The sequence below is a fragment of the Tyto alba genome, unplaced genomic scaffold (assembly GCF_018691265.1).
Source record: "Tyto alba isolate M040663 unplaced genomic scaffold, T.alba_DEE_v4.0 Super-Scaffold_45, whole genome shotgun sequence".
Taxonomy (NCBI): Eukaryota; Metazoa; Chordata; class Aves; order Strigiformes; family Tytonidae; genus Tyto; species Tyto alba.
The window spans coordinates 29,000,412-29,028,003 of record NW_024881321.1 but is presented as its reverse complement, the minus strand read 5'-3'; the positions used below and the strand labels follow the sequence as shown (position 1 = coordinate 29,028,003).

At 39.5% G+C, this 27,592-nt stretch overlaps 1 protein-coding gene across 1 annotated transcript in view; it reads right to left on the bottom strand.

The window, feature by feature from the left end:
• IPO5 (importin 5) overlaps window positions 1-26,237 on the bottom strand; it is a 46,128-nt gene extending 19,891 nt beyond the window's left edge. The window contains exons 1-10 of the mRNA XM_032997063.2: window positions 26,034-26,237; window positions 20,939-21,019; window positions 14,844-15,036; window positions 14,248-14,350; window positions 13,904-14,000; window positions 12,639-12,743; window positions 9,208-9,330; window positions 8,976-9,096; window positions 5,282-5,369; window positions 2,064-2,170 (exon numbers count right to left, since the gene is read on the bottom strand). Coding sequence (XP_032852954.2) covers window positions 2,064-2,170; window positions 5,282-5,369; window positions 8,976-9,096; window positions 9,208-9,330; window positions 12,639-12,743; window positions 13,904-14,000; window positions 14,248-14,350; window positions 14,844-15,036; window positions 20,939-21,019; window positions 26,034-26,123 — 1,108 coding nt within the window. The 5' untranslated portion in view covers window positions 26,124-26,237. The remainder of the gene's footprint in view (window positions 1-2,063; window positions 2,171-5,281; window positions 5,370-8,975; window positions 9,097-9,207; window positions 9,331-12,638; window positions 12,744-13,903; window positions 14,001-14,247; window positions 14,351-14,843; window positions 15,037-20,938; window positions 21,020-26,033) is intronic.
• Between the last annotated feature and the right edge of the window lie 1,355 nt (window positions 26,238-27,592).

The window sequence follows — 27,592 nt, the reverse complement described above, 5'->3', positions numbered from 1 at the left end:
TAACCAGGGAAACATCAAGACAGTATTTCTTTTTCCATCTCCCCCATTTTTTTTTTTTTAAATGTTATCAGAACAGCCTATACCTTCCTCTTTAGGTCAGGAGGGGAAAAAGGTCTAGTGAATCAAACAATATCTAAATTTAAAACAAATAAATAATCAGAATTAAACTTTTCAGCAGTCTCCCCAAAACTGTTTAAGAACAGTAACATTCCATTTAGGGATGTAAGGCCTTCCCCATCTCCATGTCCTACTAGCCTATTCTCAGGCTTGTTGTATCATCGAAATGGATCTTTCACACCCCTCTCTTTTCTTTAGGCAAGAGAAACATAGGAGAAACACACACCACCCTACCCCCCCCCCTTTTTTTTTTTTCCCCACAAAATCTTTCTCTGTACTAGCAAACCTGGGGATTATAGAAAAGAAAATCAGAACAAACAGGTTCATCAAGCAATCTGTGGGAAAGACATGTAACAGAACTTCTTTTCCAAAACAATGCAAGATTTCATTATTGCAGGTAACGTATTAAATTCCTGGAATGAAGAACACCACAGTTCAGAGCACCGGAATCCTGACACTCAAGCTTCTGTTTGATCAGGATGAGATGAAATATCATCTTGACAGAAGGTACAGTGAAGAAGCAGTTTATTTTGCACTATTTACATTCATTGGATGTTCCTAGTTAAGCCTGCACCTCTTGTTACTCTCACTGTATCACTACTAGCATGCATTCCAAACTTGAAATTAATGATACTACAAAATGAAACGCAATTATGTTTGGACCATCTGGCTACCCAACTCAAACCCAGAAGTTTAAAATTATTATTTCAATACACATTTGTGAGAAAAGCAGTGGGGATAGAAGGGAAAGTTTGATTTCTGAGAATATTGATGATGTTTTAATCTAAATGTCTTCACCTTCCCTCCCAACTCCCTACAAGCAAGAGCCTCTGAACCAAACAATATCTATCGCATTTCCCTTTTCCAAAGAGTACTAATGGTTATGGAAAGCTCTGACCCATCAGAAAAAAAAGCATCAGGCTTCAACTGCATGACTTCTCCCCTTCACAGTAGTCAGATCGTACACCCACTGGACTCTACACCTTTCTGTGGGTACTAGAACACTAGGCATTTGCTAGCTTTAAAGCTCTTAACACTGGAAGAGTCAGGTTAATCCATTTCCTTAATAAAACTTTCTTTACAAAAATAAAACACTTAATTACAAACACATTTTATAAGTGTTCACACTCTGCAGGCGGTACCTTGAGTAGCTCTATGTTCCATATTCAGTATGGTAGCAGTCTTTTTTTGGACTGGGTTTTAAATCTTGAAGGTAGGAAAAACGCCCAAAACTTTTGCATTACATTCTACTTCAAAGTCTCACAGCACAAGTGAAAGCGCAGGCCACAAATGCACAGTATTTTTTTGAGTGATTGCCTGAGCAAGCATTACAGGTATTTTAAGAGGAAAAGAAGCATACAAAGCAACTTATAATAATATATGGAACCACCTCATGAAAAAAGGATTAAAATCAGCATACCAAAAGACAGCCAGCCTACCACAGACAGGGAAAAAAACTGAAAGAACACCTTTTCTTCTATGAACCGTAATGTATCAAAATTTCACTTAAATGCAGCACTTCTGAAGAAGCAAAAAAATTAAGCTACCCAATAACAAAGTGGCAGTTTAGGGACACAAGGTGCTGTGAGGCACTGTTATAGGGCTTTAGAGAATATATTCTAAAGGAAAAAGTCTTCCCTTATTTAATTCACAGACGGTGAGTTTTAAAAAAAGTACTGTTTTGGTTTTGACATCTGTTCAGCTGCCCACATTCCAGAAAAATGTAACGCACTGTGTATAAGTTTAATAAATCACAGTCTAAGAAAAGGTATAAACTTCCGAGTTCACAGCATTTACAGTTTTTGCTACTGAAATAAAAAATGGAAGTATATAAAGATATATCAAGCAGGTAAATATGAAGATTTACAAGGTATCAAAGTACTTGGGAAGGATAGAATTATTAAAAAAAAAAAAAAAAAAAAAAAAAAGAAAACACAGTTACTTACGATTCTGAAGCATTTGCATTATATGTTCTTTAATCATAGGTAAAACAAGTTTTCCTCCAAGGCCACATGCCATCCTGTCCAGTGCACTTTCACCAGCAACTGCATTGCTAAATAACAGTTACAGAAATGTCAGGGATTTGATAGCTACAATAAACCAAACAGTCCAACAGGGCACAGAAGTGCCCTTTCCTGCAGTTCTAGTCTTCAAAGTTTTGCCATCTGAATACACATGAAGCTTCAGAAGTAAATAAAGCATACCCACACCTAAAAGCACACACACTAGTCACAAAATAATAATTTACCCTTCATCTAAACACTTACCACCTGTAGCCCATTGATTAAGTTTAGTACCAAAGAAACTGAAGGTATAGACAATTTCGCAACAACTACACATACCCAGAAAGCGGAAACTAAATTTGCAATGAATTAAGCAATAATACTGGCCAACATCTTTCTGTCATGATACCACAAAACAGCTCAGACTTGCTATGAAACAGGTGAACCAGCAGAATTGAAGCTTTTGCATGGCTGCAGTGCCACTACTCCAGTAGCATGTTCTCTTGTCAATGACTTGGGTAGAAAACATCCAGTCCAGGTGAGGAATTTGTGACACTCGGCCAGTTCCAGAACTGAGAATAGCCAAAAATTTTCTGTGTAAAGTGACTTGTTCCACCCAATAGAGTTATCCCCTACAGAAAAACAAGATTTTCCAGGACACAGATAACTACTGTTACAGTCTGGGTACGGCTAGCACTGTAATAACTCAAGGTTATTACAGTCCATCCTAGACATCCATGCTGATGGAAAAGCTGAGTAATGATTCAGAAAGGGATGAATCTCCTCTTCTTTCAAGTATCAGTCAGCCGAGTCAGAAATATAGGTCTTCAACTATTATGCTTCAATCCCCAATTTTCATTACAAACCATAAACAGTCTAGAAACTCACATGCTGTGAACAAAGGTGTTTGTGCAAAGATATTAACTATATTATATTTGTTCTTCAGGTTAGTCATGTTCAAATAAACAGACACATCACCAGAAGGACAACAAAGCATGGGCACACAGGTTTAGATTGGAGCAAACTCACTGAAGTTAATGGCAGCTTTTGTCTAAAATTATGTTCTTTGAGCTCTTTTCTCCCACCATTAATTCCTACCTTCAGTTTGAGGAAATAGTCTATCTTGGAAAAATGACAACACACCTCCCTGCAATGTTTGTAAGGCTTTTGCCAGGAAAAGAGGAAGCTGGATTAACCTTTTCCTCCTTTAGAATTTCACTGCTTTATGAAGTCAGAGCAACAAAAAAATGGAAATGCTAAAACATTCCCTGCTGCTTTTGTGTAGGCTGACTCACATCCCCCTTAGTCAGATCCGAACACACCCTAACTAGGCTACTAATGATCATTAGCCTGGTTCTTGGACTGCACAGCAATTCTAGTCGTTAAATTAGCATGCACATCAGCTAAACAATCCTCCACAAAGGTGAACTTCAGTGGTGGGAAATACATAGTAACAAGAGCGAACGCTAAAATCAAAACCTAACACCACACAGTCATCAGAGACAAGCTGATGTCCACTATTTTGTGTCTAAGCCTCAAGCTCTCCTATTACTTTGAGGGCCAAATAAGCTACATTTCTCCTTCAGGCTAAGGTGGCCGAGTATAATTTGGTTTCTGATCTTTGCTCATTCTACTTGTGACTTGTAACAAACAAACTAAAAAAAAAAAAAAAAAAAAAGGAAAATTTTCACTCTGAAATCTATAGGCAACTAACTTGTGTTTAGAAGAACAAAGTTACTCTGCTGACAGTGAAGAGAAATTGGCATGCCTCAAGTAGATGATTCAGCATACTTACTAAGCTGCCTAAAGCAGGCCATCTGAATAAACTTCCACACCCTGAAAGGCTTGATGAGGATTTGAACTTTAATACTCTATTTCCCCTTGAAATTTAGTTGAATGAAGAGATTCAAATACTTGACAAACCTGAACACAGTGGTGTCTGACAATTCTACCTGTATGGCAAAATTTCAAAGCTGAGGAAATGAAACAAGTTAAAAGGGTCTGGTCTGCCATGTGAGAAGGGGAAAAAAGGACAGCTTACTTTCAATTCCATAATCAAGGGGAACAAAAAAAAGTACTCTAAGTCAAGCAGAGATTAAACAGGTTCTTCCATAAATTCCTACACATCAATTTTGCAAGTGTCTTTACGTGCCTGATATCTAGAAGTTGTCACTATACAGTTCAGTAGTAAATCAACATCTCTTCTATCGCCTATCTTCCTATGAAGATCTCAGAGTGTTCTGTGACAAATCATTTCAAAACTCTAATTAAACCTGAGTCTTGAAGGAGATGTCAGGTGTGGCAAAAGCGTCTAGACTGGTAAATGAACATTCGTGTCTTTACAGAATTGTGGAGACAGTTATCTCCTACACATATTTCTGCTTTCTTCTACTTCATTCTAACTGTATTTGGACAAAAACAGCTGTAACAGGATGCTGTAGATAAACCACTGTCATTCTAGTGAAAATTTAGAGCAAGCTACAAAGCACACGGGTATATGCAAATCAGAAAAACTGGAGATCTTTAGATCTTTCTTGACACACAAAAAATAAGCTACTGCTAGCCATACCAAGAAATTTAAAATAGTAGCAAAATCGTGATAATTTTAAGCTAGATGAAATTGAGCAACAAATTTCACTATGCATTCTGATGTCCTTACAAAAAGGTAGGCAGCTTTTCTTTAACACCACTTTTTCAAGGACATAGATACAGAAAAATAGGAAGAGATTGGTTGTAGATGATTAAATACATCAGTATCCTTCAGCTTTCGTTCTGGCTAACTTTGGGATAAGCTCTCAATTTAAAGGGTTAGGAAGCACTGACTTCTGAACCAAGTAACATAAATGACAGAAAAAAACAAAAGTTTGAAAAGTTAAACCAGTGTAAAACAGCAGACGAGAGCATGCAACTTCTAGAAGTAAATTACAGCAATGCGCAAATACTGAAAGAATACACTTACTTGCTGAACAGTACCTAAATAACCTACATAAAGTGTCTGAGAAGTGTCATATATACTACTCATGACCGAGGGAACAAAATTAGAAAAAAGTTACTTGAGTAAAGAAAAGTAATGTACTGCAGTCATTTGCATCCCACACTTAAAATCTGCCTTTAGCCACACAGTCTTGATAATATATTGAAACAACTAGTTTCATAATTACCTGTCAAAATCATCATCTTCAAGCTCATCTGCATTTGCCCAGTCTTCATCTTCTTCCAAGTCAACCATCATTGCTAACATTTGAGGAACTGAAAAAAATAAGTTTTAAACTCAGGTTGTTTTCTTAAAATAGGTCCTCAAATAACGAGCATAAATTTTAAGATATCTCCTTCAAAAAAAATCACTGAAGAAAAATAACTCTTCTTGCAGTAGCATATAGCCAAGTCTGTCAAACTGCATCAGCTAATAATTCAGAATAGATTTTCAGAAAAGTGTTTTCAGAACATTCAAATTGACAGTAAAAAAAGAGTGTATTTCTTAGCAAGACTCATAGTGCAATGCAAGATTTTTTTAAATCACAAAGACTGTAAAAAGTAAATTCCTTATTAAAGTTTAAGTTCCTTGAAAGAGTTAAAAATAGTATTATATGCTTTAAGAACTCATATACACTTAATTTTGCCGAAGCTATGACATCATCCTTTGAACATTTACTGATGAAAGAGACTATACTCATTATGGAAAAATCCTATTCAACCCTTAGGTTTTACTAATATAACTTTAGTTAACTATATGTACAGCAGTCACTTAGCATAAAGCTTTACTTTTACAACAAGGTAAAGGTTTAGAACTTGAGATTTTTTCCCCCCATTTAATGCAAATTTTTGGTTTGCATCACAAAAATGTCTTACACATAATAATCTACCAATTTTCTACTTCTACCTCCGTAGATTGATTCTGTCTGCTCTTCTCAGTATGTCTTTACAGAGGCTATCACACATGCTTTATCATAATATGCAACTGCTACGCAATAAGCAACATCTATTCTCCTGAGGTATTCTCACTGGAGGAAGGAGTGCAGGGATTTATCTATTGTTAGCCTGCCTGTTCCTGTGCACTTCAGAAGCCCAAGGGGTGAAAAAGTATACCTTGTACCTTCAGAGCAAAGTAAGGTGCTCTTAAGTATTCTTTACTTTGTATTGCACTAACTGCTCAGAGCAGTCATTTAAATTCAACCCAATTTATGCAAAAAAGCTTCACTTTGCCCTGGAAATAAAGGCTTCCAGTCAAATACTTAACCTTTGAGCTTCAAGAATCTTTTTTAGGACAGTCTACCACACATCTTGAAGACAGGCATCATAGTTAAGTGACCTTTACAGCAACCTATCTCAAAAACTAGCAGGCATACAGTAGTCCATGCTGCTCATGAGACTTACTGCAACCAGTGAATTTCGTAATATGCTTACACTAATGCAATCTAGGACAGAGGCACAACCATAAGAAAACTCACCTCACCATACACCTGGACAGATGAGAAATTTTCAGTCAACTGACGACAGAAGAAAATATTGCTCACTGACAGCATTGTGGGGGAATTATCAAGAAAAGATCAAATTATGGAATGATTTGCTTGATGTGGCTATGTAACTTCAGCCAGAGATTATACCATGGCTGCAAAAACCTTCAGAATGATTTTATATACATTTTAAGATAACTTAATGGACACTATGAACTCTAGCATGATGCCCACATGTCAGAATTCTACATACTCACTAGTCACTGATAACAATTTCCTCAAAAAAAAAAAAGTATTATAGCCCAGGAGCTTTTCAGACACACTCATAAGCACAGATGTGAAAATGATGTATCATCACACCTCTGAAGCAGGGAAGTCAACCATCATCTGCCACAAATGCTATGCAGTTCCAAAAACTGATGTCATAGTGTTCATTGCTACTAACAAGCAAGGCTGAGAACAAACCGCCATCCAAAGCTGTCTGGCCATCATCATAACCAGAACCTGCAAAAGCTTGTAAACATGCTGTTACTTATGTTTAATGTGAATGTCGTTGCCAGTAAGTATAGTTTCACAGATAATTTTTTTTTAAATGTAGAGTTCTACATTAAAGTTTCAACACTGTCCCAAAAAGCCCTAAAACTTAATTATTGCAAATATATAGACTGTTTACAAACAAGTTAAGGATGAGCCTACTAAGTCTGCTTCTTGTCAGAACATGCCATGACTCTCAATTTTCTGGAGACCAAGCAAAACTACAGCCAAAAATAGGCTGCAGCTCCAATTTCTAGGGAAAAAGCAATAAAACACTCTGCCATCTTGAATTCTGAGCTCAGGGAGGGAAGTCTGAATCCAAATATCCAAATTCTGAGCAGATAACTGGTCCACAGAACACACAGTTACTCCTAAATCAGCGTCATGTTCAGTAAAACCAGCACAAGATGACAGTTTTGCCTAAGACCCAGTTCTAGTTGTGAGGATCAAGTGATCTAGCAACTTTGTAGTGAAAACAGAAAGCCCTTTAATGAAGGCACAAAACCAAGACAAAAGCAATCAGTTTTAGCCACCTTTTTACCATTTGCTGAACATAACTGTTTCACTAGCTCTGCAAAATAAATGTTTTTCACCTCAGTGATTCATTAAGAGCAATTTTACAACAGGCTGCAAACCAAAGGCATTTCATTCCCACAGTGTGCCTTATCTTAATATAAATATTTAATTCCTAAACAGCAACTAGCAACCCAATATAAAAGTAATACATTCTAAAGAGATATGAGGTACTACTCCACCATGCTGCCTGACCAGATAAGAAGCTTGTAATGATTGGGGGACAAGTGTCAAGCGCTAAAATTCCCAACAAGCTACAGGATAGTGAAAACAGCACTCTAAACATTTTCAAATTTCAAAATATATTCTAAAAGAACCTGTTCTTTGAAAACCTATTCTACAAGTAAGCAAAACTTCTACTCAGTAGTTTAAACACTGAAGCCAAGTAGATCCAGTTTACAACATTTTCCAGCAGTTTTATGATTAATTTAGTGACATGTATACAGACAACTTTCCCCAGTCCGAGCACACAAGTTAAAAAAATTTGCCTTTTAACAGATTGCCTTTATGCAAGTTCCAAAAAACAAGCAAGTATCTAGACAAATACAAATGTAACAAGGCAGGAAAAAAAAAATCCTTCCAAAAAGCGGGCTATGCTGCTGTGTCAGTGCCCTGATCTACTCACAAAAATGGTTCAAAAGGCAGAGAAATACCAGTTCATACAGTACTGCTGCTGGGGCGAGTCTGTCCAGGGACAGCTATTTTTAATATCTCATATAATAATACATTAATAAAAAAGTATCTATCCAAAGAATTTACAATCTGCATGTTAAATAAACTAATTAGACTATCTCTAAGTATTTACATATGCATCTGATTTTTAATTCACAGCTTTAACTCAACACTAAAACTCAACATGCATGCTGAATTCCTTCAGTCTTCAGTTGCCAGCACCACTGTATCTGGCCTACATACCAAACTTCAAACGTAGAACTTCAGAACTAAATGCATCAACTTTTTCTCTTTTTTTTTTTTTTACAGTATAAGTTTCCAAAGCCAGCAGAAAAGCATGAAAACAGTATTTTCCTTGGAAACACCTAATGAAGAGTCTACTGTACTTTTATTCAAATTGTTGGTGGCTGCATAAACACAGATTAATTTATGAAGAGTCATCATAACAAGGGGTTTTCTCCATAAGAAAACTCAATTCAGTGTCACCTAAAGTTATCAGCACCAGCAAACTCCAAGTTAGACATGGTTTTACCACTGGCCATCTGCAAAGTCAGTTTAACACTGTAAAGGAAGGCAAATTGTTTCACCAACAACAAAAAAAAAAAACGAGTAAAATACTTACTGGCTTGTGCAACAATGTTTGTATGCCTTCTCAACATAGCAGCAGCAGTTTCTGACAAGGTCACAATTACTTCAAGCGCCAACTGACGCTGCATGTTACTGAGATTGGCATCTGCACACAACTACAATCCAGAAGATTGGAGCAAATGGTTAGAACAGCAGTTTTGGGATGGTAAGAGTGTTTTTTTTTGTTTTTTTTTTTTGTTTTTTTTTTTTTAAATTCCTAACTTTACCTTCAGACTTAGTTGTAACGTAGGTTCCAAATGTGGTCGTAAATACTTGGGAACAGAATCTGCAATTTCTACAAGGGATTTCAGGACAGAATCATCGTTTTGGTAGCAGGAATCATTTACAGCCTATAAAGAGATGACATGAAGATAAGACCAAATAAAAATAAACAATACAGTGAATGAGACCACTGTTATAGAAGAATTTGATTAACTGTATCCCTGTCTCTTAGTAGCTAAAGCAGTTGAAGCCCTAGGTCACAAGAACTGACCAAGTAAACTTTTTGATAAAACTAATGCTGCTAACAAAGAACTAGCCGAATCCAGCAGATGTGAGCAGAATGAAGGAAGATCAAGGAGACAATTCCAGGAGAATGAAGTAACTTAAGAAGGCCAGCCCAGCAACAGTGAAAACCCAGTAAGAAATCAAGAGACCACTGACCAGAATTAAGCGATTGGACTTGGGGATTGGGTGATGGGTGGTGTGGGTATAATTGAGAGGTATGAATTGGAGCAGGGGTCCCTCTCGGGAGGCACTCAGCTCAAGCTGTGACCTGACAACTAATAAAAGACTAATTAGAAGCCTTCACTTGGACTTTGCATTTTCAGTGGGATCCTAGGGTCAGACCCTGCTACGGTGGCCGGTGTGCATCAGTCCATAAACAACTACAAAGAGTTAATATGCAGGGTCCAAAACTACAAGATTTCTGCAAGTTATGGCTCACAACATTATATGCCATCAATTTTGACCATTATTAGTTCAAATCTAACACAGTAGGCAGACATTCAGAAAAAATTAAGGTCACACATCAGAGGCACCAACATGCAAAACCACACATTATGTTTTGACAAGCACAACTTCAAAATCCATTTTAAATAAAGAAAAGATCCTCAAAGTAACTCTGCCCAAAAGAAGGAAAATGAGCCTAACTCATTTTAAACCTCTTACACAAAAGCATCTTTCAATAGCTTACAAACACCAGGAATCTCAAGATTAAATAATTTATTTTTTCCAGACAACTCTGGAGAGCCATCAAATTAAAGCAGACCTGAAAGGTTTTAATTAAAGCCTTCAGTCACAGGATGAAGGAAAGAGAAAAAGAAATCAAGCTTTTTGCAAGTATCTTTCCTAACCCATAACCACATTCTGAAAAGTAATTTAAAACTTACTTTTAACTGATCAGGTTGATACTCTAGTACCAAAACAGCACACAGCTATTCAATAGTGTTAAAACTCTTCTAAGTAGGACACAAAAACCCAAACCTCCAAAGAAAAAAAGTCTTTAAACACACTTCTGAGGTTTTGAAATGAATTTTCATTAGCTAAGTACTTGATGTCTTCCTAATCTAGAAACATTTTTAAGAGTGAATAGTTAGGTGGTTTTAATATTTAAGTCTAGAATCCAACAGTTTTGATAATGTCACTCAAACAGCCTACACTTTTAACATCGAAGCAGCATCTTCTAGTATCAGAAATGTTCTGGGGAAAAAAAAAAAGAACTATCTTGGTTAAGGGCTTCTAGACTATTAGTTACCACAATAGTTACCACTTGTCCTCTGATTCTGGCAAAGAATAATGCAATATTTAATGTAAGTTTCTTTAAAACTCTATTTTATACCCACTGCAACTTTGATAGTTTTTTAAAGCAAGACTAGGTTTCTGAAGGAAGAATTTCAAAGCACACGATAAGCCCTAAAAGGCAGAGGCACTTTTCTGTAGCATCGAACACCAACCACCACTGAAGTCAGTTGAAGTTCCAGCTGCTTTTACCTACACTGCAAGATAAATCTCTTGGATAAAAGTTTCAATTATTAGTTCTGATAGTTCAACTTCCAGCATAACCATTACAGATATCATACTGAAAGGACTGAACTGCTAAGTCAGAATTTTATTTTTAGCTTTTTTACCACGCCAATATTTCAACAAAATGAACTTCAACAGCAACAAAAAAAGCATCCAACTGTCTCCAAAGGTCACTCACCACTATTCTAACACATCGCATCTCCTATTTATAAACTCAGATCTTCATAGCCATCTTGTGTTACCACAGCCAGAAAATCAAGTCGTTCCCACAATAAGTACTTTACAAAGACAGACTTTGTAGCATAGTTCTGTGCTCTGTATTTGCATATAAAGCTTGAAGATGCAAGCCAATTGCATGTGTTTTCACAGCCTAAAATAGTAGCATTGAAATTTATATCACAAAGCGGGCTATTAGTCTGAAGTTTAAAAAACAGCATGCTATTTAATTGCCAAACATCAAGACAAATGGCATGCCCACCCCAAATCCTGTCTCACTCCCTCTCATACAGTACTCAGCAGACATGGTACTCTCAGCCAGTTACAATTTTTGAACAATACAATTGTTATTGCCAAAGTCACAGACAGGGACTAACCACTAAATAGTGACCTCAATATCGAAATACTTATCTTGTGCACGCTAGAGCCCATTTTCAAGTTCAGTTGATCTTAATAAATTTCTCTCAATTACCATTTAAGATCAAGCAGAATTTCATTGCTTGCAGAAGCCAGTAAACTTGGCACAATTTTTCCTCAGCTTGCCACAAAGCACACTCAGACAAGGTTTATAGCTTACACCGTCAACAGGAACCTTCTTTACTGACTGGAGCAAGAAGTCAGTCTTTAACCTAAATTTATCCAAAACACCAAAAATGTACTACCACTGTTATCACAGGTACTTGGTTATCTCCACTTTTTCCTGATCTAGAAAGGCAACTGTATTGTGAAATTGTCATCCTTCAGAGCTCAAATCATTTTTGTCTCAGGCTTGGTTTACAATAGGTTTCCCACAAAAGTAAACAACCTTACATTAGAATTTCAACTTCTGCTCAAATTCATACATCCTAAAATCTAATCCAGACTCAGAAACTACATGAAGCTTAAAAAGGCATTTTGTTTGCAAGTTCCTAATTTATCAAACAATAAATGTAATTTGTCCAGACTGTTGTTCTTACTCTGAGAATCTTTGTTCATAATAATTCCTTGCTTTTCTCTAAACTGAAGAGATACAGGATATAACAGGTCAATGAATTTCCCAATTACTGATTACTTGAAATCCCAGGGTAACCCTTATTTAAACTATATTATTTCAATATCATGGCTAATTTGAAACCTGTATGATTTTGAGTTAAATACTTTATGAAGAATTTAAACTCATTTACCTAGGTAATGCTGTATAAATTAATCAGCATTGAACTACTTTCCTTAAAACCCTATAAATTAGCTTGTGTTTACAGAATTCCCTACTGGTTTCCACTGTATCTTGCTGGTGACTGATGTCAGGCTAAGATGTAGTTAACCCATGTCTCAGCAAAAATTCATATGTTACACAAATTTGCAGACCAATAATTTATGTTTGGATGCAGTCAATACAGATAGTAACAGCTCATTAAGTGTTACTTGTGTGGTTTCTTACCTGCAAGATTCCTGGTAGCAAGTCTGCAAAATGTTTAAGAAGGGGAAGATTGTGCTCATTAGCAAGCACAAATGCAGCTGCAGCTCTAGCAGACAGCGTCTTGATCTAGAAAACAGGCAGGATTGGAGAAAGAAACATGAAGAACTGGTAATAGAACACACCTTTGTTCTCTTTTAACATTAGGCCTATTATGAGAATACATTTTGTATTATCATCTCCTTTTTACATTTTCCTAATAGATACAGCAATTAGTTTCTAACATGGGATCTCAAATCTTATTTCAAATTAAGGTAAAGCAGTAACGAAGACCTTCAGCATCTATGTTCTCCATGATACAAAAAAAGTTTATCATATTATGAGGTGGCAAGTATTCCCTAGTTTTGGTTTTGTTTGGGGTTTTTTTGTGGTTTTTTTTTTTGTTTGTTTGTTTGTTTGGGTTTGTTTTTTCTAATGAAAGAAAAAAAGAAAAACACTATTGTTTTCAACTTCCATCCCAATTTCAAATGTGTATGCAAGTGACAAAGTCCCATTTTTCAAAAAGTGTGATCTCAGTGTTTAAAACATGCTTTCTTAAAGGCATGACTTGTGGTACTTTAGAAAATGTTACTCAGTTGACTTTCAAAGGTCAGAAAAAGTAATCCATGGGGGAGCAGCAAACTGAACCCATATACCACAGCAGGGTTTCCTATCCTTGCCCAGCATTTTTCACAAGAGAAATATTTTCAAAGTACAATTCTCTGCATGAATCAATAAATCTGAAGCCTTCCAGAAGAGCAAGGCTTGCTAACATGCCATTACAGCAAAGCATGCACAAGGAGTTCAAGGAGCTGTCATGTATTCAGAGTTTTGAAACATACTGTGTACATATCTGTACTGTTAGACACAAGGTCCAGAAAGAGAGCTCAACAAGGAGTTTCGGACCCCTTATGTGGCTGGCTAAAACCCCTGACTCTGCTTTGGGCCACTACAACTAGGTTTCTCCAAGCATAACCACTAGGGAAGAGTCGGGGCCTAAGCAGTAGAGATGAGCCAGCCAGTCAGCTTTAGGACCATGAAAAGGTTTGACCCTTTTGTTTTGCAGTAAGCATGGTCAAAACTCCAGAGGTACATCAGTTTCAGGTAACGCAATTCTCTAGTGAGAATCTATGGTTTAACCTTTGCATTTGAGACTACTATACTAAGTTTCTATGCTCAGGACATAATAATAATAAAAAAAAAATAATCAAAAAACCCACAAAACCAAAAACCAAAAACAAAGGTCTTACTGATGGATGCTCTTGATCTTGCATACACTGAACCAGCATTCTCTTAATGACCTCCAAATAATGTTGCTGTTGATTCCCAAAAATACCAGGAAAATTCCTAAGGATGAGAAAAGACCAAAACACTAATAAAAATTCATACAGTTTAACCATAAGGATTATTTCACACATATTCACTGTTTAAGCTATATAGATTGGAACTGTACACGCAAGAGTTAAGTAAACCTCAATAAAAAAGAATAAATATATATGATTACTTGTTAATTAAGTTGTGACAGTTTTTCCTTACATTTTTACAGACATGACTTGACTAACCTGCAAAAACATAGCAAAGTCTGAAACCTTACCAGAAAATATGTAGAGCAGCCTCACGCAGTCCCACGTTCTGAGAGCTGACAGAGTCAAATAAGAATTTCAGAACTTCTGGCCACTGGTTGTTGCCATCTTCATCTAGGTTAAACATAACAAAGTTTTATCATAAGCAAAAATAAGAGTGGTTAGATCTCAATTGTGCAGGGCAACCAGTCATCACTACTAAAACTAGTTTCAAAAAAGCTTATCAGAAGACGTGTCCAAGTTGCAGTGTAAAATATGGCCTAAGTGTTACCTCTAAAGGCACTCAGGAACAGATCATCTCTATTTACTGTTACGTAACAGCACTCAAAAAAGAAACTGATGCAGATGTTCAGCATAATGTTCATGAGAATTTAAACAAAATTGGATTACTAAACCTTTTTATAATCTCACCTAAACTCAAGCAATTTAATAAGCAGAGTTAAAGAATCTTATTTTTATCTGATCAAGGATAACTTAATTAGGTTTTGTTTTAAACCATGAAATCAGTACATCACATGCAAACATCTACACAAGAGAACAAGTGATAAAAATACAATTACTATCAATACATAAACATTTTACCACAATATCATCTTATATAAAGTACCTATTAAGTTCCTGGCCAATTCAGCAACTATATCACAGATTTTTTTCCTCATACTAGACTGTGTTTCCAGCTGAATAATCAACAGCAATCCACTTTTGATAGAGGTTTGATCATCAGGTGAAAGAGCTGGATAAACTTCTTCAAAAGCAGAAGACAAAAGACGTCGTAGAAGGACAGCTGCCATTTGTCTAGCCTATGGAATAAGAAAGCATGTATGTTAAAGTGTTTTGATATGATAATGATGCTCTTATGAGGAAAGATGACTGACATCATGCTTCCAAATGATCAGTTTTCACTGTGTAGACTTGTGTGGTGAATGGAATACCTCTCAAGCAACAGATGACAATTATGATAGTAAGTAAAAACACAGGAAAGTAACATCAGCTTACAAACATGTTTCTGACAATTACAGCTCTTTGAAGAAATAAGCATGAGGTATTCAATTTTTTTCTAGAGCTGAACCTTGGACATATTTTGTGGCAAGTTAAGGACTTAGCTGCATTACTGAAAGATGTTTAAAGCATGTCTTCTTTCTATTTTAAACAGCCTGCTGAGGTAATTATAATCCAGATGGGTTTTTTTGGATTAACAAGTGACTTAATGGGACAACTCTGTCAGACAATTAACCTGTAAACCCTCCTTCACTTTCTCAAACAACCAAGCTTCACTCTAAAGATTCAGGAACCCAGAGTTAGATTTTTGCAAATAAAACTATACTCTGGAAAGCAAAAAAAAAACCCACAACAAACAAAACCTCAAACACAAAGCTTTCTGCTTTTTGCAGACCTACGATGAAACATTTTTCTTTAAAATTTAATTTGAGCATAGGAACTTCAATATTATGTATTACAATCTTCTATGTTTCCTGCTTGCATGCAGCAATTCTACAACAGTATCATTTACGTATCTGTATTTATTTACAATTATACAAGAACTAGAAACAAAAAATATGGGTAAATCAAAATAATAGAGTAACACATGCAGTAGAGGCACAACGACACAGGAAGCATTCTGAATAACCTAATAAATAGGATGTTCACTAACCAGTGTTTCTAGACAGCCCAACTAATTAAAAATCACCCCATAAACTTGAGTTTAAAGTGTAACAAAACTTTATACATGTTGAATCCCCACAAGAAATAATTCAATGCAACGTGCACTCTATTTTTTTTTCCTAGTATATTCTTATTTAACACGTACTTGAATGAAAAACAGTTTCACTCATAAACAGCCTTTGGAATTCAAAAATGTTCAATAAGCAGTAGAACTAACAAAGTCTGATTTCCAAAAGATCTCTCAATTATATTGCTACAGCATAACCTATAGGTGAGAAACACAAACTGCTGCAAATTCTCAACTTCGAACATACCCTGTAAAAATCAGGTATTGCTACAGAACATCACCCAAGACACTATTCTTGTTATGTTCTGCAGTCTCCAGACTCACTGTGCCTTTTCCCAATCTACTCAGCTCTCTTCTCTACAGCTGAAAAGTAGTGCACACACAGTGTCTCTATCCTTGCACAAGGGAAGGACTAGAACTGGATCTTATTCTGGATCATTCCTTATCTCCTCCTCCTTTAACAGCTCCAGTGTGGACCAAAGCTACCATATAGGCAGGATTAGTAGATCTTCCCTAGATCATCTAAGGAAGACAGCAGGTGAACAAAGAGGGTCACAGTGCCCACCTGCCACCATAAGCCAAGGTCCTCTAGCAACAGGTAGGTCATCGCATAGGGAATAAAAGTGAGGAAGGAGAAAGATTCTTACCCCACTGCCTCTGGGAATCCCACGAATCTCACTAACAATGTGTCCAAAAACTTTAATGGCACCACAACATAATGGTATCTTCCCTTCTCCCATCCCTAGAAGCACTAATATTGTGAAAGGTTAAATTGCTGCTCCTTAATATGGTGAACTTACATAGGAGATGCCTTGACTGAGGAGCAAGTGTGCTGGGACTAAACAAGGCACATGCTGATGCAATGTCTTCCTTTACTCAGGGCATCGTGTTTCTGTGCATATTACCTGACATCTGATAATGACTGAACTCACATCATATTCATTCCTTTCCTGAAGTAATAATAGGTGGCCAGATAGGGAAGAGAGCTTGTTTTCATAAAGCACATAGTTTCAAAGATAACAATTTCCACTTCTGAAGAACTTAATTTAAAAGAGCAGGAGACTGACAAACACAGACTGACTACAAAGTAAAAAACACAAGTAACAACGTATACAGAAAGACACGAAATCAGCACTACACAAACTAGTTCCTGGTTATTGTTACTAGCTTAGAAAAAAAATTCCCAAATTCCCCAAAGCAAATTCAAATACTTGAAGGAGTGACAAGGAAGAAGTGGACTTCTAATAATAAATGGCCTATTTTCCTCAGAAAACATTCAGCTATATATGAAAATTACCGTTGACAATTTAGTTATGATAAACATGGCTGGATTAATGGCAGCTCTGGGGCTGTTTCTTCTGCTTTAAGGAAGAAAGTATGCATCTTTCACACGCACCAAATGCTCTTTTGTATTTAAGTATTACAAGATATGTACTTAAACAACCATTTTAAAATCCTGCAACTTAGCAGCTATAGTGTTCAATGAGAACAGGAACAATATAAAGTGTACATCCCCAAAGAAGAACATCCATCTACCAACGAAGCATAAAAAAGTGGAATTCTCTCCTAGCAATGCATTATTCTGCATGTCTAACTTACAGAGATGCTCACATACGATCGGAATGTCAAAGGTATTAACACAAAAAGTAGTCATAATACTAAAATTTCAACATACTGCTTCTTATGAATACCATTTACAGTGCTTTAAAAATGTGCTAGGATTTTACGGATGATGGAACCAAGAGACAAGAATAAAACCAACTTGCTGTACAGGGCAGCAGAAGAATCATGTGCAGAAATCTGGGATACCATGTTCTCCACTGGCATTCAAAGTGTCCATGTAATCCTACCTATTTTGTAAGAAAAAGACTGACTATCTCATGCAGCACAATCACAGTCATTTTTACTTTTGTTTTACTGTTCCTTTTCAGTCCTCAAGGAGGAAAACATGAATGAATGGAAGCAACCAATACTTTGAATGTGATCCAAAGACAAACTTGCACAGCCTCATTTGGGGATCCAGTCCCATGTGGAATTCAAAGTGCACAGTGCCTAAGGTCCATGCACAACTCAAAGGCAGAACTGTTGGGCATCAGAAGTCCACGGGCTGCCTGCCTTCCTCTCCAAATGCTGAACAGGAGTAGTGCTGTCCACAGCAGTAGTTTTCAGACTAAAAAATGCAACCCCTTCATGTGACAATATGGAGAGGGGGAAAGGAAAAGGTCAGAGCCCTCAAAAAGGGCTGTGAGTACAGCAGAAACAGTTTTACACAGCATTTGTTACTGTATTTCACAGGGCCAATCTAGAGTTAATCAGGAAGAAATCAAATGCAGAGGAAAATGCAGACCTTCTGTTCCTCTCTAAGATTTAGGTGGTACATTAAAACTGCAAAGAAACAGCCTCTAACACCTGAGACACATTCTGAGAATAAAAATGATCAGATAAACTGTGAAAATATACCACCTTTATGTTCAACCCTTTAAAATGCAGTTGCATAGGAAGTAGAGCCCTAACTTTGTAACAGTGAGACTAAGTGTTCAGAAAGTTGGAGACCTGGGTTCAAGCCCCTCCTCAGCCTGAGGTGTACAAATTCACATAGCCATCTGGCACAGAAGTGTTCTAACTGCTAACTCAGACACTTTCCTCTACTTCTGTGAACAGTGTTACTCTGCTATCAGGAAAGTATGAAATGAGAACAGGGGGAAAAGGTGATTATTTTCACAGTTTATGCATTTGGTTAGGGGAAAACCAGTTATACAGTTAGTTTTTAAAAGAGTTATTTCTGACCTAGCTTAATTTTTTTTTCAATGGCAAATGCACGGGGTCCTGGGACTAGGAGTCGAATACCTGTTTCTCCATTTAAATGTCAAAACTACCAGGTTGTAGTCAGGATTCCCCCAGCTTCTGTCCAAATAGTCCTAAGAATCTTGTATTCTCTACAATACAGCAGCCCAGCTCCTGCAAAGAGCACGGAGCATTTTCTTCAGCCAAGTTTTCCTGAGATGGGGGTAAAGCAATACAGAGGCTTTAGGACGAAGAGGGATCAGAACCCAGCTTTGCCATAGCCTGGGCAAGGGATGTTTAAAGTTCTAAGGCTTCTTCCAGCAGCTTGTATTCAGTGGTACCAGCACATTCAATGTGCTCAGAGGACACATACCAGGCCCAAAGCCCCATCCACTGGTGACATATGCACTATCCTGTCCAACATTTGGATCTTGGTAAAACATATGCAGACACAAAATGCCTAGCTGTTGATACCAGCAACCATACTGAACACACACTGAATGTTTCCCTGCATGTTTACATGCAATGTTTAGATCAAGCATGAGAACGGGGATGACTTCACTTAGGCTCTAATTAGGCTGCCATGTATTTGGATTTATAGGGAAAAGAAGTTGTTCACAGGTTTTATTAATCAGGATGTTTGAGTTCAGCACCTAATGCCTAGTTGAGTTGTGAGGTAACATTTAAACCTTTCTTTGATTTATCCACTGGTGGAGTTAAATGTCAAGCTATTCTACAAATGTTAACCTCTGATGTCTTTGGTAAAAGTAACTTCTACAGGTGAAAAGTTTCTCTGCACTTGAGCAAGTTGGATGGAAGCCAAGCCACTGGTAAGATTCTGAACAAGTTTTAGACTGGGCTATTTCCTTAGTTGATGTTAATGAATAAAATCAGTAAATACATGGAGCAAGTATTTATTTACACAAGCATGACTTATCAAATGTATTCGAAACAGAAGTATGTACAATGCAGCTACAACTTCTAGGGCATATTATTATCCAATTATTCTGATTATTTTATATGATACCATTCTGATGAAAAAGTGGCAGCAGTAGATCTTACTTTTCATGGCAAATTGAAATACAGGAGAGACTCCTCTACAGCTTTCTATCATTTGAAACATCTCAGACCAGAGGAAAAACTATGTAGCTCTTACACAACCAGTTGCTAGTATAGTATTGAAGGATTCTGTCAGAAGAACACTGCTTTGTAGGTAGATAAGCATCAGTATTAGTAAGCTGATACTTACTGAGCATTAAAAAGCACAAATAGCATCTACCTCTAAATCGAATACAGTCTACCATAAGAGATCATTATCCAGAGAGAAACAACACACTTACACCCTCCTTATAATATTGTTCAGAAATTCTACATGCTACATCTTTCCATTGTTCAGTGAAACTCTAGATTTGAAAAACAAAAAGTCAAACGTTTTTACTTTTAAGTGACTTTGAAGTTTGTAATATCTTGAAAGCTTAGTAGTTCTTCACTGCATGTTCAAATGAATAATAGTTTTACCAATAAGCACTACACCTAATTGCTAAAGCGTGTGAGCCTTTACAAAACTAAGGAATAACTAAAAGACACACTTACTGTATGCCCACAGAAAAATCTTATATAGTGCTTAGACCACTCTCCATTCATTCTATAATGCTGCTAGATGACTTAATGAGCCTATTCTCTCCAAATAGGACAAAATACAAAAGCTATTTGAATAAAGCATGCAAAACAACTGCTATCTTATCTCCCACCAATTCCAATTTGAGAAGCACAAGAAGTTTGAGACAATATGTAAGTTTAACACATTTAGACACAGGACCCCAAAAGGGAAAGCATTTCTCAGCTGTAACTTGAAGGAACATCACAGTAACAGTCATGCATTAATTACACATTTGAAGGAAAGAATCCATTCATTAAGTAAAACACACAACCAGAAAACAATGGGGATCTAAGCAGTCACTTATGAAAGACTACTTTTGAAATGAAATATCCTCCATGAAAGTCTCAGCTAGTGAACTTGACATGCAACAAACTAGACCAGTGGTCCCTCTACAAATGTGCAGTAAATTAAGATTATTCAGTTAATGCACAACTTGTTCATTTATCCCAAAATGACTGGCACTGATTTCATCCCCCCTTCTCCAAGTTCCCTTGAAAATCTACCAAATTCAAAGATTACTGAGACATACCTCCTCAGCAGCAGCAGTATTCCTGATTGCTTGTAGGAGGAACGTGATCTTAGATTGACCTGGAATATTCTCATACGTCTCCTGCATAAAAAAGAGATGTAGCTTATTGTAAACAATTACTAGAAAGCATGTGTTAAGCATTAATATGAATTGACTTTCCTTTTAAAGCAACTCCAGTATCCATCCGATTACTAAAAAATAACAGCAAAAAAATTAAACCTATCAAAATAAATATTTCTGACTTATTTTAAAATCGTGAGTAAAATCTTAGTTACCTAATAAGACCTCCCATGTTGGTATGATCTACATATGCATTACTGGCCACATACAAGATGAGTTAAGAACATATACAGAACATATATCCTCCTGGGAATCCACCATAGCTTCTATCACATCAAAGGAATAAGAACTTCTGAAGCCTGAGACTGAGCTATGACCAACAGGTCGATAACCACTGACAAATGTATAGCCCAAAAACTTGTTCAGTTCTTTTTTTGAACTTTTTTATGGCCTTTACAACATCATGTGGCAGTCACACATCTCAACTACATGTTTTTAAATAAGAAATTTTCATTTTTAAACTCCTGCCTGAATTTCAGCAAGGGACTGTTTAGTCTCTCTCTTAGAGAAATCCTCTTAGTAAAATGGAAAGTTTGATGAGAAGTTCAGTTACGTTGTCTTACACACTTCTGGTGTGCAGTTCATCCATTATGGCTTTTTAAATTAGATTGTTACTTAGAAGCTAGGGCGAGCACACATCAAAATAACTTCTGCTATCCAAAACATGGTGTACACAAGCATTTTCAAACTATAAATGCTTGTTTCTAATTATTAAACCTATGTAGGTAAGAGCAGGGGAATTACAAGCTGAAGAACAACTACTTAAAACATTAAGAAAAAGTCCTCTACTAACTCAGAAAGAGTTATTTTTTTGTAGACACAATCTTCAAGATAAATTACTCCACCCTTTCCAAATATTCACTATCTCATCCTGAACTCAAGGAACAAGCCTACTACAACACAAAACTTAGGTTCATTTCAATAAGTTCCCTGCCTGCCTATTTCCCATACTTACCATTGCAAAAGCTCTTTCTAATACTCCAGCAAATTAATACATCTTGACAGGATACCTGCTATTTTCAATAAAGCAGTTTCCCCATCACACATTTAGTATTAGACATCATCATCCTCCACTTTCTGTACCTATTTCCTACTAGGCCTCATTCACAAAGTAAATTCTTACTTCATATTCTCTCTAGTTGCTAATACACGCTCACAGTCAGCGATACTCTGAATCCCCAATGAATCCCTAAGTTTAATCTAATCATTTAATGGAGACTGCAAAATTAAACGAGGTTTAGGGTCATAACAGAAAGTCTTCTCAGATTAACTGTGTCCATGAATATATATATCCTTATATTGCACTATTATATACAAATCTAAAGACAAATAGAGAAACAAGAAGGTTCCCTAAACACAGGCCCATCATGGACCTGAAGCTATGCTTCCATGGACAGCTGAAGCACTATAAAAGCTGGTTTCCCTCATGCCAATTCTGATAACAATGAAATTCTATTTTGAGTTGTTTAAACTCATTAGAAATAGCAGCAACCTATACAGTTGTTCCCTGGCCTAATTCAGGCAATTCAGTAAACTGGATTCAAAGGATGCTAAAGAACACCAGAGCAAGGTGGGTAAGCAGAACATATGGCCAAAACCTTCCCCCTGTGCTAGTGGTGGACTACTTTGACAGCTCCACTCATCTTCCTACCAGCCTTGGCTACGCCCTAACTAGATACGCAGATCCTGCTACATCTTCACTGTATTCTTTTAGTTTTACAATTAGTTTCCCAGCCATCTTATCCAGAGGTACAAGAGAAGGCCATGAAGATGACCAGGGGGCTGGGGCAGCTCCCTGATGAGGACAGAGAGCTGGGGTTCTTCAGCCCAGCGAAGGCTCTGGGGAGAACTTATAGCAGCCTTCCAGTACTTACAGGGGTCTACAGGCAAGATGGGGAGGGACTCTTTGTCTGGGAGTGTAGGGATAGGATGAGGGGTGATGGTTTTACACTGAAAGAGGGGAGATTTATATCAGATATTAGGAAGAAATTCTTTACTGTGAGGGCAGTGAGACCCTGGCACAGGTTGCCCAGAGCAGCTGTGGCTGCCCCCTCCCTGGAAGGGTTCAGGGCGAGGTTGGACGGGGCTGGGAGCACCCTGGGCTGGGGGAAGGTGCCCCTGCCTGTGGCGGGGGGGTTGGAACTAGATCATCCTTAAGGTCCCTTCCAACCCAAACCATACCATGACATTTCTCATACAGCATAACTAGCTTTCAGAATACATGCAAGCAAATATCTATTATCTACACTCATTTCTCATGTTCTTCCAAACCTGAGAAATTTATTTTAAAAAAAGAGCATAAAATCACCAAGACAGAGTAAATAAAAGTTTCTCTATCAGAAGATAGACACACAAATAAGAGAAAGACAGGCTGCTATAGTCAACGGACAACATTCCGGTAATTTTTAATGGGAGATGAAATGAATGAACTATGTTTCAGCAAACTGGTCAGAAGAAGTTACGACTATGCTAGAACATACATAATCCATATACATAGATACTGAAATAAAAACAGGCTTTAGGTGATTAGATTTTCTTTCCCCCCCTTCCGTTTTTTATAGCTTTCTTTACACACCCAACCAAACAGGGTATGACTCTACATTTCCATCAAGTCTAGCCTCCAATGTTAACACCCCGCATCCTAATTTCAATGACCAGACCTATTAGAAATAATCCAAGTCTGTCTCCTTTATTTCCTTGTCTATCCATTTATCATCCTCACCCGTTTTCATTGCACACCAATGAAAACCTACTGTTCAGTTTACCCGCAGTTATGTGAATCCCTATAGTATTGAATATTGCCTTCCAACAGTAAGTACACTTTAAAAAACTGACAGGACTATGCAGATGTTTAAGATCAAGTATGAGTTCCGTATGATTTTAGTAAGCAGATATTCTGAAGGCTATGCAATACTTTAATCCAAAGAAATCTTACTTCAAGAAACAGACACCTTAAAGTCAATCTAGCTACACTGTGGAGAGACAGATTTGTGCTTCTAGGTACAAGCTCATTAACCCACCACGAAGACGACTGAGCTGGGTTCTTCACCGCTGTGTACGGTGGAAGAATGAGAGACAACAAACATAAATTGAAAAAGGGAGGTTCAGACCTCTTTGCTCTAACAAGGACAGTCAAGCAGGAGCAGGTTGCTCAGAGAGCCTGTGCAGCCTCCATTCTTGGAAGCTTTCAAGAATCAATGGGACAAAGCCCCGAGTGACCTCGTTTGACCTGATAGCTGACACTGCTTTGAGCAGGAGATCACACTACAGACCTCCTGAGGACTCCTCTGCTCTGAATGATCCTAAACCGTAAAAATACCTTGGAAATATCCAGAAACCAATGCTAGATTCAGTGCAGTTAAATAAATAAAAGTTATACTACCCACTTGTATATGAAATTAACAGGCTTTAAAAGCTTAGTAATCCACCACAACAATTAACTTAATCAACTTATTCTGACTGACCACAGTGGATATATAACATTTATGAAGACTAAAGAAACTCCAACTCAGTTCCAAGCAAGTTTCTGACAGAATAGGCCAGTTGTAAGAATCTAAGTTTTAGACTTCTTTTCCAAGAATGTTTTATTTCACAGGCATTACAACACAGCTGTCCAGTAAATATGCTTTGTTACAATTTTAATAAAGTTCAGAAACTTGTGAGAAATGAACTTATGTTACATGGAGGCAGTTGAGGAAAGAAAGAAATTTAGATCCCAGGGAATGGCCTCCATTCCAGTTCTACATTCTGGAATGTGGGAATAATTCCTGCTGCTTCTCTAGAAAGTGTTTGCGATAATCAATACTGAACTCTGATAGCCTTCTAAAAAATGTGTCTCCCCCTCCTCCTCATTCCCAAATAATATTTTAGGAATTTTCACTGCAGCATCAAGAACAATAATACTTTTTATTCTCCACCAAACAATGTGCTGAACTCTGCTGACCGCTGAAGTGATGAGAGCGATAAAAAGACCCGATGCAGCCATGCAGTGGGAATTCACGCTAAACCTAGACGCTAGTATTTAAATCAATGGGAGAGATTCCCCACTAGGCTTGACAATGGAGTCTTAAGCATGACAGAGAGAAAGAATTAACTTGGCTTAGCCATCACAAAGAATTTTAGCTGAAATAACACATCCGAAAAGTTTTTGCTGATAACAGAGAAGCTCGGTATATTGAAAACGCTTCTTTTAGTGAAATATTTCTTAGCTGACGAAACACTTGAACACACACGGCCCGTTCCGAAGTTAAAAACCAAATTACTGTGTGGCAGCGGGCGAGGAGCTCGGCGGGCCGGGGCGGGGGCTCAGACCCTCCGCGGGGGCCGCTTCGGGAGCGCACAAACGGGGCTACAAGTGCAGCCGCCCCCCGCCCCCCGCCCCTACGGAGGGCAGACACCCGCTCTCGCATCGTTTGGGGCTCCCCCCCCCCCCCCGCGCCCCCGAGGACCGGCCCTACCGCCGGCTCCGAGCCTTGGCCGCGCCCCCTCACACCGGCCAGCCCGGGCCCCGTCTCGCAGTGGGCAACGGGGAGAAACAGCCCCCCGAGTGTGGGTGGGTATGGGGGGGGGGGTGTGTGTGGGATCCCCACGGGCCAGGCGGACACGAGGCGGCCCAGCACGCGGTGGGGGGGGGGGGGGGGGGGGGGGGGGGGAGGGGGGTGGCGCGCGACCCCTCACACGCCCGCGCGCCCGCGGCCGGAGCCCTCGCCCACGCCGCGGCTCCCCGCGCGGAGAACCGGCGCCGACGTGCGCGTGCGGCGGCGCGGGTGGGGTGAGGGTGAGCGGGAGGTGTGGGGAAAAAAAAAGGCCCGGGCCGCCCCGGCAAGCAGCTGGTGCCGCTGCTCACACGTGGGGCTCGGCCGGCCCCGCCGCCGCCTCCTCCCTCCCTGCCCCCCCCCCCCCTCCCTCCGGCAAGGTCTGGGAGGTCTGACAGGCCGGCCTGGCGCCCAGGGCCCGGGCGCGGCGGACCCGTTACCTCGGCCTGCTTGCGGACTGCATTGTCTGGGCTGAGCAGGTTGCCCAGGAGAAGGTAGAACTGCTGCTGCTCCTGCTCCGCCGCCGCCATTGCTGCGAAAGGGAAAGAGAAGCGAGGCCGGCCGGGTGGGGACAGGCAGGCGGGGGGGAGGGGAGGGGGAACGCCGGCCTCGCCGCCAGCGGAGGGGGGAGGGGGCGGAGCCACCGCCGCCGCGCTCTGCTGCCGGCTCCCCCCCTGGGGCTGGCCGCGCCGGCCGCCCTCCCGAGCGCTCCCATTGGCTTCCAAGAACGGGGCCTCGCCCCCGATTGGCTTGCCTCCTCTATGACGTCCCAGTCGACTCGGGGCGGTGAGCGGCTGAACAACCGACCCTGTCTGCGAGAGGGGGGAGGGGAGCGGGGTGTCTCCTCTTTGCCTCATTGGTTCGCGCCGGCGGGGGAACGCCCCGAAGGGTGATTTCATTGGCGGGCGGCTCTGGCAATCGCGGCAGGATTGGTCAAAGGCGCGGTCGGGCGGTGCGGGGTGGGAGGGGCCGCGCCGGGGCAGGGCGGTGGGGGGAGGGGAGGGGAAAGCGCGGGAGATTGCAAGGCGTCTCCCCTCTCCTGCGCGGTGACGTCGCGCCGCTGCTCCGCCCACCTGCCCGCTCCTCCTCCCCCCCCCCCCCCCTCCCGTGAGGGCGGTGTTGGGGAGGGGGCGGTGGGGTGTGCGTGGGGCCCAACGGCTGGCGCCCTGCTGGGGGGAGCCCGCGCGTTCCCTTGCAGGGCGGGGAAAAAAAAAAAAAAAAAAAAACAAAACCAAAACACACGGAAAGAAGCCTCTCAGCAGGCGGCACACGCGTGGGGGCAGACTGCGCGTTAAGGGATTTCACCGCTACGTTCGCGTGGCAGGTGCACGCGGGGGTCTGAGGGGTGAAGGTGTAGGATCCAACGCATTAGCCGGCTGCGGATGCCTTTACGTGGGTCCTCGTCTACCTCGGCTTCAAACGAGCCCCGTATCCCTCATGCACACCCCACCCCTCCTCCGCGTGTATTTCCAACTATGTGGATTAGGTGTTTACAGCTTGTCACAGGTTCTGGAGGGCCTTTTGGATGTGATCTTGAAATGATTTTCCTGCCTTTCTATCACCTGTGGTTTGTATGAACTTCAGTAACATTGCTGTCTGATTTCCATGTATAAACGAATAAATGTATTTGCTTTCATCTTAACGTGTCTTAATGGTAATTTCACCATAAATCTGTAGTAAGATTGTTAGCTAAAAATGCGGTATCTGATAGGGGTTGGGGGGAGAACGTCAACCGCAGGATAAGGAAGATGTTGTTTTTTTTTCCATCTGTAGATGCGGGGAGTGAGTTGTTACACAAAAACTGTCTAGTTGTCTTTGAGAAATAGCTAGGCAAATGATATTAGTGATTTACCTCAGACCTAAAAAACAGTTGCCAAATCATCTTCGGAGCATGAGTGTTGAAAGTTAGAGTCAGTTAGAGCTCCCTTGGAAGAGGAAGGCAGGAGCAAGCTGATGCAATTTGTTAGAGCAAGCCTAGCAAGAGTCTCTTGACGTGTGT